The sequence below is a fragment of the Chiloscyllium punctatum genome, chromosome 44 (assembly GCF_047496795.1).
Source record: "Chiloscyllium punctatum isolate Juve2018m chromosome 44, sChiPun1.3, whole genome shotgun sequence".
NCBI classification, from domain to species: domain Eukaryota; kingdom Metazoa; phylum Chordata; class Chondrichthyes; order Orectolobiformes; family Hemiscylliidae; genus Chiloscyllium; species Chiloscyllium punctatum.
Genome location: NC_092782.1, coordinates 42,712,027 through 42,722,477, shown reverse-complemented (window position 1 = coordinate 42,722,477; position 10,451 = coordinate 42,712,027). Strand labels below are relative to the sequence as shown.

General features: G+C 43.8%; 1 protein-coding gene across 1 annotated transcript; it reads right to left on the bottom strand.

The window, feature by feature from the left end:
* Positions 1 to 325: 325 nt before the first annotated feature.
* Positions 326 to 10,197, bottom strand: LOC140466618 (C-type lectin LmsL-like). The gene is made up of 6 exons (XM_072562067.1): positions 10,187 to 10,197; positions 9,026 to 9,105; positions 7,593 to 7,741; positions 1,732 to 1,872; positions 1,544 to 1,649; positions 326 to 482 (listed from the first exon to the last, which is right to left on the bottom strand). Exons 1-6 carry the CDS (start codon positions 10,195 to 10,197, stop codon positions 397 to 399), a joined length of 573 nt encoding a protein of 190 aa, XP_072418168.1. The 3' UTR covers positions 326 to 396.
* Between the last annotated feature and the right edge of the window lie 254 nt (positions 10,198 to 10,451).

The following is a 10,451-nucleotide window of genomic DNA, read 5'->3' as shown; positions in this document are numbered from 1 at the left end:
ACCCTCCCTGTCAAGATGGGGTGTACCTGTTCCAGTCGCACTGCACTAATTCAAGAAGGAAGCTCACAGCCAACACCTTCCCAAAGGGGAATAGAGTTGGACCCTGCAGTAATACTCACATTGTGGAAATGAATTATAAACTATCCATGTCCCTGATCTGCTGTCTCCTCCCCAGTATAGGATTGAAAGGACAGATGGGTAGAAAGCATCAGTGGGACAGGAAGGCTGCTATAAACTAGACTCACAGTAACAAACACACAACTCATGATGCAATTTTTATTCTTGGCTGAGAAACTAAGTCAGTACAGTCATCATTGGCAGTGACTGCAACTACAAGCAGATGGAGGCAGTACATCCACATCCCAGACAGGATCCAGGGAGCAGTGATAGATTCTTTCACTCGCAGGAGGGAGGCGGCAGTTTGTAGGAGCAAAGGAAACACAATTTTGAATTGCAAGACCGATCATTCCAATGTGTATTAGCTGGAAGAAAGGAAGATGTGTACAGTAAACTGGACAACTATTTATGGAATTGGTTTATTCTCTGTTTTGAGAGCTTCAATAATCTTGTCCTTTTCCCTTGCTGTATTATTCAGGATAGAGGTTGTACCTTTAAATTTGCTGTATCAGCCACAATGAGAAAAGAAATTTGAAGCTTCTTTATTGAAAGAGGATGGTTTCACTATTCTCTGAAGGGTGAATGTTTTTATTAAATATTGTTAGGATTGTCACTGTACCTGACTGAAATTCTGACTTAAAACAGACACAGTGTGTTGTGATTGTACTGAGGTCAGCCAGGTGGACCTCATAGAATAAGAGTTCACTGATTGGGCCTGTTTTTCTGGATCAACCAGGGAGCCCTGGCTGACAGGTAAGAACAGGAGTGTCAGACATCCTGTTCACTCTGAGAACTGCCACTGAGGGAGCTTGAACAGTGTCAAGGTCTCTCCACCTGTAAATAATGAGTGATTTGGTGACAGGATACAAGCCTCTGTGAGGTTATCTCACAGGGAACTATAATTGCGAGGATCGTTTGTCAATAAGACACAGGGCTATGCTGTCTAAATGCTGTGCAGTTGATTAAACAACAAAAACACTGCAAGGAAATAGCTTCCCAAGACAGCCTGAACAGACTGCCGTGAGGTCAAGGTTCATTAAAGCTGGGAAATAAGCCTCTTTCCAGAGAAAACGAGCAACTATCTTACTGAGTGGAAGATGAATAGACTGTGTTAGATGACAATATTGTGATATGTGTCAGGATCAGCTCATTAAATGTGCACCAGTTCCAAGGCTGGTGTTGGTATAACCATGTCACTGTGGAACTCACAGAGACAGACAGTTGAGCAGAAGGAGAAAACTTTAATGTTAATCCCAGAGGTTGGTTGCTCGTTCCCAGATATCTGGACCCATTGCTTCTTTTAATAGTTTTACCCACAAGACACCTGCCAAGGAGTCCTGTCAAAATCAAATCCAACAAAATTAATTGCCAGGAAATAATTTCCTGCAGGCCACCCTTTCTGTCACACTCGAATGCATTGACTTACTGTGGAAAATGTGCGCACAGTCCTCTTCACCATGATCATTGGGTTCACTTTCAGCCCAAAACATAAAATCTGATGCAGATCCATCACTCCATAGGAAAGTCCCCTCCTGTGGAAGTAAGATCGGATCATGTAGAAATATATAACTTTCTCACCTTAATAATGTGATGCAATAACAGGAGCAGCATTACCTTGTGGATGTCACTCAAACCGATCCAAGTCGGGACAGTATTATTTTGGGAGTTACGTATCATTTCTGCAAAAACGTTATTCTGCTCCATCCAGTGCAGGGAAGCAAGATGGCCGTCTGGAGCCAGCTCTTGGCAATGCAGCTTGGGGGTAAATTACAAAGGCAACTTGTCACTTGTTAACATTTTTACAAAAGCTATTGCACCAAAACAATTGACAAGGTTCAAAGTAGAAACTCTTGTTTTGCAGAATATAAACACCGAAACTATAACCTTCTGTTGCATGTCCACAAGGACCTGATATGGGCTGACTCCAAACTTCAGTGAATGGTGCCTCACTGAGGCTGAGGATTTGGGACCAATCTCATTGTGGCTTCAACCCATCAAATTGAAATGTCAGCAGCTTCTGTGTAACAGCTGATATTGGGCTGGGCTTGTGCTCAAACGCTCTGTGGGTGACGTTGTGTTTCCTGTTCTCCCCAAGTTCTATCCACACACAGCTGTCAATCCAGATGTGAACAGTCACTGCAGTCCATGTCACTGTGCAGTGACCACATTGACAGCAACAAATTTCTCACAATGACAGACCACATCGATGCTTGTCAACTTTAGATCGTATTCTCAGGAGATCATGTGACTCAGTGATGGGTTCTTAGGAATTTAACAGGTTGTTGCTGTGGGAATTGTAAAGTTACACAATGAATGGCTCTGGTTTAAGCTCAAATGTACAGACAATGGATGATGGAGAAGGGCTGAATCTTGTCAGGGCCTGACCCACATGGGATATGGTGAGAAATGTGGCAGGAACATGTGAGAGGTCCAGCAAGGTCTATCTCGATATCAGGAACAACTCTCTGCAACTTTAAACTATGTTCTGGGCAATAAGGGGAGATTCTCACTAGGTTGTGGTAAATTGCTTATTGAGGTGGAATAATCTTTGTTAACTGCACACCTTGCCTCATTAATATGCAGCTTCCCATCCTATTACCTGCCAGGAGCAAACAAGACACTGAAAATTCAGAACATGGACAATGAGTACCTGGTGACTTCAACGCAAGCCTTGTTCCATTAGGACCTTCACATTGGACACCAGGTTCAAACATCTCTTGACACGCTCCATGGACACTACCACATGTGCCCCATGTCCACAGGTACAGACATCTGACATGTGCCAGTGTCTAAAATCCTTCATGGTACATCTCCAATCCCCTAACATGATGCTTCTGCCTTTCAATGCTGCACCTCAGCATTGAGCAAGAGATATGTAGAGATCCCAGGCTCACAGTCCCGCAGTACAGCTGTGCTGTTTAATACAGACTCAAAGCTGGGAAGCTTGTCCTGGTTGCGATCAGTTCTCAGTCAGGTCAAAGGAGACAGCCTTCCCTCAGGGGGTCCCAGCACGGTAAGGCAAGGGCAGCCTCCAATACCAGCCCAGGGGCTGAGACATGGCCAATTAGCTGCTCGGGGCGGTCAGAGTCAGGATGCTCAGGAGCTGGATATTGAGCATCCCACCAGCCCGTCCTCACTCTACCTGCCCTATTGTGAGCTGTTACTCTCTGTAATGAGAGAGCATCAGGAATTGTGGGAGATGAAAGTGAGTGACACAGCTGCTACTTTTGGTGCAGGTGCAGAGGTTCCCTGAGCGAGTGAGTTGGTAGCACTGAGGGTTTGCAGGGTCAGTGGTGTCAGGGGACGGGGTGGGTGACGGTGATTGAGGGAGATGTTACGTGATGTTCAGTGAGAGTGTGAGCCTTGGTGGGAAATGTATGCAGGGGTTGAGAAGGAGTGTGAAGTACTGGAGAGAAGATGGTGGCACTAACCCTGGCAGGGTGGAGGAGACCAGAGCCCTCTCTCCTACACTGCTGAGCATTCCTCCAGATGGCAGAGAGTCCACTGACCTGGTTGGCAACATTGGAGTGGGCTGGCAGGGTCCGGTATCATAGTTTCCACTGACAGTGCTGGGGGTGGTTAACATCCCAACTCTGCACCTTCCCACCACCAGGAATTCCAGGTCCCTGTCTGCAAAGGGGAGGTGCCAGATTTCCCTTTTCTGCCCTGCCCCAGGACAAGAGATCTCACTCAGCTTCAATGAGAGAAACCCTTCATGAGACTCAATGAAACTGACCCTTAGCCAACAATAATGAGATTCAGCCTCAGGGGGAGATTGTAGATTGAATATGATTGTGGAAAGACGACTCTGCGCAGGAATCCATTACTCATTGCTGCATTGAATTTGTCTCAGTACCCAGAATATCCTTTCAACCTAACTGCCTCTCCTTAAACATACACCACCTCATGTTTGATATTTTCATCCTGAGCCATGATGGAGTTGGCCATGATGGCATTCTGAATGAGTCTCATCTGTCTGCACATGGTCCAACTTCCTTTATTGCCCACCTGTTCACGTGTCCACCTCAGTATTTCTTAAACGTAACTATCATAGCGGCACCTACCATTTGCCCTGCTCGTCCATTCTAGTCATCTTTCAATCTCTGTGTAAAAGAACTTGTCTCGCAATGTCCTTTAAACTTTCCCCTTTCACCTTGAACCTTTGCCACCCAATATTTGACATTTTCACCCTGGGAGAAAGATCACAACTATCCACCCTATCCATGCCTCTCATAATTTTAGATCCTTCTGCCAGGTCACCTCTCAGCCTCTGATGCTCTCCTGAAAACAATCCAAGTATGTCTTATCTCTCCTTACAGCTAATACATTCCAATGCAGCAACATCCTGATAAACTTCTTTTGCACTCTTTCCGAAGCCTCCACATCCTTCCTATCGTGTGGCAACCAGAAATGCACACAATCGTCCAAATGTGGCCTAACTGAAGTTTTATTCAGCTGCAAAGTGACTTGCCCAGTTTTATCTCCAGTGCCCCCACAGATGAAGGTAAGCAGACTGTACCCCTTCTTTACTGCCTTATCCACTTGTCATCGAGTCATACAGCATGGGAACAGAGCCTTCAGTTCAACTTGTCTCTGCTGACCAGACATCCCAATGTGACCAAGTCCCATTTGTCAGCAATTGGACCTTTTCCTGTAAACCTTTGCTATTCATATACCCATCCAAATGCCTGTTAAATCATGTAATTGTACATGTCTCCACCATTTGCTTTGGCAGCTTGTCCCATACATGCACCATCTTCTGTGTGAAAATGTTGCCCTTCAAGTCCTTTTTAAATGTTTTCCCTCTCATATTAATCCTATACCCTCTAGTTTTGGACTCCTCCACCCGAGGGAAAAAAATCTTAGGAATTCACTCTATCCATGCCCCTCATGATTTGATAAACCTCTATAAAGTTACCCCTCAGCATATGGCGTGCCAGGGATAAAAGCCCCAACATGTTATCTCCTTCTAACTCAAACCCTCCAGTCCTGGCAACATCCTTGTAAATCCTTTCTGGACCCCCTCAAGTTTATTAGAGTGCAGGACAGACGTGTCCCTGTGAAAATGGGGGATAGAAATGACAAGGAACCATTAGGGAACCATGAGTGATAGGTGAAATTGTGAGACTAGCTAAGAGGAAAAAGGAAGCCTACATAAGGTCTAGGCGACTGAAAACAGATGAAGCTTTGGAAGACTATTGGGAAAGTAGGACCAATCTGAAACAAGGAATTATGAGGGCTAAAAGAGGTCATGAAATATCTTCAGCAAAAAGGTTTAAAGAGCAAGAAGGTAATGAAACAGAGGGTTGGCCCACTCAAGGACAAAGGAGAAAAGTTATGCGTGAAGTCAGAGAAAATGGGTGAGATTCTTAATGAGTACTTTGCAACCGTATTCACTAAGGAGAGGGACATGATGGATGTTGAGGTTAAGGATAGACGTTTGATTACTCTAGGTCAAGTCGTCATAAGAAGGGAGTAAGTGCTGGGTATTCTAAAAGGTATTAAGGTGGGCAAGTCCCCAGGTCCGGATGGGTCTATCCCTGGTTGCTGAGGGAAGCAAGAGAGGTAACAGCTGGGGCTTTAACAGATATCTTTGCAACATCCTTGAACAAGGGTGAGGTCCCAGTGGACTGGAGAATTGTTAATGTTGTCCCCTAGTTTAAGAAGGGTCGCAGGGATAATCCAGGCGATTCCAGACTGGCGAATGGTGGGGAAGCTGCTGGAGAAGATACTGAAGAATAGGATCTACTTACATTTGGAAGAAAATAGGCTTATCAGTGATAGGCAGCATGGTTTTGTGCAGGGAATGTCATATCTTACCAACTTAATAGAATTCTTTGAGCAAGTGACAAAGTTAATTGATGAGGGAAGGGCTGTAGATGTCATATACATGGACTTCCGTCAGGCATTTGGTAAGGTTCCCCATGTTAGACTGATGGAGAAAGTGAAATTGCATGTGGTCCAGGGTGTACTAGCTAGATGGATAGAGAACTAGAGGGGCAACAGGAGACTTTGAATGAGCTGGGAACAGATCTTCAAAATGAATCTTGTTTTCTATAATCTGAAGATCAGAATTCCAATACTGGCCCCACAAAATTCCCACACCATTCATTTTGTAGGAATTTCCCCAAATGGTGATTAGGATCAGGCACATGATGATTTCAGTCTCTTCCAATCCAGAGAAGCTCAGCCCAGTAAAAACAGGCAATGACCACCTTCAGAAAGAATGAATCTGAACATCTCCCTTTGATATTCAATGAGATTACCATCACTGAATCATCCTCCATTAACATCACAGTGCCATTTGTCAGAAACTGAACTGGAGCAGCATATAAATAAATGCCTCCTGCTACAAGGGCAGAGCTCTGGAATTCTGCTGTGATTAACTCACTTCCTGACTCCCCAAAGCCAGTCCACCACACGCAAAGTAGAAGTGAGGAGTGAGAGGGTGTACTCTCCAGTTCCTTAGATGAGTACAGCACTAACAAAGCTCAAGTAGTTTGAAAGTATTCAGGAGAAAGAAGCTCACTTGATTGGCACACCCAGTAGGTACCTTGAACATTCACTCCATCTGTCCATAATGCAGAGTGTATACCATCCAAGGGATGGGATGCGACAACTCAGCAAGGCTACAGAGACAACCCCTTCCAAACCTGTGATCTCTTCCATCTAGAACAAGAATGATAGTAGTTATATGGCACCACCACCAAACCACACATCATCTTGTCTTGTGTCTGTAATCTCTTTTTTCTTCACTGTTGCTTGATCACATCCTGGAATTTTCTTCATTACAACAATATAAGGTGCACCAAAATTCCAAGAACTGCAGAATGTCAAGTCGGCAGCTCATTCCCGTGTTCTCAGGGCCAATAGAGCTGGGCTGTAATTGCTGACCTAGCTGGAAATGACCACATATGAGCAAAGGTCATAGGAACAGGGGTAAGCCATTATGCCCCTTGAGCCTGTTCTGCCATTCAATTACATCATTGCTAATCTGGAAACAACTCCATATACCTACCTAATGCTCATTTTCCTTAAAACACATGCTTAACAAAAAAAAAATCAGCCTCAAATTTAAAAGTAATAACAGATCTAGAATTCACTGCTGTTTGTAGAACAGAGTTCTTGCTATAACACACCCTTTGAGTGTTGAAGTGCTTTCTAACCTCTCTCCTGAACGGTCTGACCCTAATTTTTAAAGTATGTCACCAATCCAACAAATGAATAAATCAAGTCTGGCTGTTGTCCTTAGATGAATAAAGAACCCTCCATGTCTGGCAGATTCATGTCACAGCTCATTACCCTCATCATTTGTTTTGGGATATTATGGAGTTCACGTTACCCAGGTCATGCATACACGGCTTCAGAAACATCCAGGAATATATAAGAAGCTTCTTTCATTCTCTGTCCAGTCATTTTAGAAACGCTGGAGGAACACAACCCAATAACTTACAAAGGAGATTCCAAGGACTTACCTCAGCATCAATCCAAGTCTTTGGCTGAGAAACAAACTTGTAGCAATTGCCAAAATAAATGAAACCACCAGGACAATCCCTTTTGCCCAGAAGACTTCGTTTCTCCAGGTCCTGATCAATACGTGTTGAATTTGGTGCCAGTTGATCAGCTGCAGATTAAAACAAGCTGCAATAATCACATCATTAACAATTCATTGCCCCTTCATGAGGCTAGAAACTGGTGAGCACGTGGTCGATGGGGCCTGCCTCAGAGTGAGACTTTCCACCGAACTGCAATAACCTTCTTCATGCTCACTCTGTTTATTTATTTGGAAACAAAGAGAAAGTACTGTACAGAAAGATGCTGTTTCATCCAGTTAGTCAAAGACAGTGTTTATTTCCCACAAGAGTCCCCTTCCTTTCTGGTCACTTCCTCGAACAATGCCACCAATTAACTTCATTCCCTTCGGCTTGTCTACTTTCCCCTCAATGGGGACTGTAGAGTCTGTTTCTAGCACACCGTGTAATCACAAGTTTCACATTCTCAACTCTCTGGAGGAGGTCATTTCACACAAATTCCTTAATTGATTTGTTGGTGATGTGCTTATATTTTATAACTGCATCTAAAATATCATCAATTTTTTTAACGCTGAATTGTCACCCGTCATTTGCCCTCATGGTTAATCTCGGGCTGCCCCCTTCCTCAACATTTCTATTTCTGAGGTGACACTGTCAATGACAGAACTGGATAAATGCCCCAGCTCCCACTGATGCCATCATTGCACTTATTCCCATGGCACATTCCGTACGGAGTCTGTTCCATTCAGTTTCTCTGTCTGTCCTGTCCTGATGATGCCATGGTCAATACCAGTGTTTCTGATATCTCTCCTGTTTCTTCCCAAAATGAGAGCTCATTCCACAGTGGTTGGCAGTCCTTTCAACTGTCCCATTTCCCATACTTCCCTAATTCCTTCTGTTCCTTCACGTTAGAGAGTTCCCCATCAACTTATCTTCTCACCTTCAGACCATCATAATTGTTCACCTTATCACCTGCTTTTCTGCCACTTCATTCATTCCCATCCCCATTCGGAATTGCAAGACCCTGGTCAGTTTTCCAAACTCTTGTCACTTGGCCCCAATCAATATTTATGAGGCCTCATTCTCCACCTTCTCACAGTGTTCTTCCTACAATGTATTTTACCATCAGAACAAGAGAATTCTGTGCAAGTATCCCTCTCCCTCTCTTGTGTTGGAGTGTGTCTGACTGACACTTCAGGACAGTGACTGTGAGCTGCAGGCTCTCAGGTAACAGACACTTCCTGCAGGTGGACTCATCCTGTTCAGTCTGACTGCCCCAAATTCCCAGCTTCTGTGGGAACATTTTCCACAAGACAATTTAGATCTTGCCTTTTTTTTGCAAAGGTAGACTTTTAGAGACAAGAGAATCCATTTACCTGCCACATTACTGATGAGCAATGCACTCAGCAGCAAAACTCCAACCAGCTTCATGTCGAAGGTGAAGTTCTTCTCAAATCTGAAAAATGAAAAAGATTCAACATTAACATCAATACCTGAGGACAAAGGTGGGAATTTCCTGCTCCCATTGCTACCTCTCTCTTTCCCAGATATCGGATGTGATGGGGTTTTGATTGCTGCTTCCAATATATATCATCAGCTGTGAGGAGCATGGAACCATTGACTCAAATCTGATTGGCTCAACCATTCACGATATTAATATTATTGTTGAACAATTGGTGGCTGACAGCCAACGTGAGGGTCTGGAGGATATTCAAATACAGGATATTCAAATATGTTCAAAATATTTAATGCACTACACCTAAGAATTTATGATGTGACATTGTGATTGCTGATTGAGAGATGGAATTGGCAGTCACAGTTCCCAACACCATAATCAAAGTGTAAATGAATGCACTTCAGAAAGCAGAATTTAATAAATGTGATCGATGTGAACAGTGAGGATACTTATTATTATTATGAGATGAAGTTCCCAGATTAAAGGGGTAATGTTCACAAAACCTGATGTTAAATTTAGTTTTCGTGCTCCACAGAAGAAATTTGGAATGTTTTTTCTGATAAAAGTGCATGAAATTATTAGTTGTTGTTTCCTTCTTTTTCTGACTATTTGGTTAAATCACTTGTTTCTTGGCTTATTCTTTTCCCCATATGTGTATATATATAAACCATATTAGCTGTGCTCCAGACGTCTGGCACTATACCATTTTATCGAGTCATGGAGTCATAGTGAGAGTGGAGGGTTGGAGCTATTGGGAGAGGCTGGATAGACTTGGATTTTTTTCGTTGGAGTGTCAGATGTCTATCGAGTTTCATAAAATCATGAGGGGCATGGATAGGGTGAATAGCCAAGAACAGGTGAGTCCAAAACTCGGGGACATAGGTTTAAGGTGAGAGGGAACCTGAGGGGTAATGTTTTCACACAGAGGATGGTGTGTGTATGGAATATGCAGTGAGAGGAAGTGATAGAGGCAGGTACAGTTACAACATTAAAAAAACATTTGGACAGGGACATGAATAGGAAAGGTTTAGCGGGATATGGACCAAATGCTGGCAAATGGGATTATTTCACTTTGGGATACCTGGTCGGCATGTTTTCTGAAGAGATACATGTATTAGTGCCTCTGCTGTCTCTGTCCAAACTCCCTATCAATAGGCGCCAGTGCAATGAAGCCTGACCAGGTGTAGGAACATATCCCCTGACCGAGGACAAAGGCTCAGGAGGCAGCAGGATTCAGGCAAGTGGCAGAGTTTATTCTTATTCAAGCAACAGCTGGTTAATGCAGGGAGAGGGTCAAAGACCTTCCCCAAATCTGGCCTCGATGTGAGAACTCAGTTACTCCCTTA

What these genes read in the sequence shown, in the direction of transcription:
- LOC140466618 (XM_072562067.1), bottom strand. An exon ending in GCTCATCAGTAATGTGGCAG is followed by an intron (nt 7,742 to 9,025) that starts GTAAATGGATTC and finishes TTTAATCTGCAG; the next exon opens with CTGATCAACTGGCACCAAAT. An exon ending in AGACTTGGATTGATGCTGAG is followed by an intron (nt 1,873 to 7,592) that starts GTAAGTCCTTGG and finishes TTTACCCCCAAG; the next exon opens with CTGCATTGCCAAGAGCTGGC.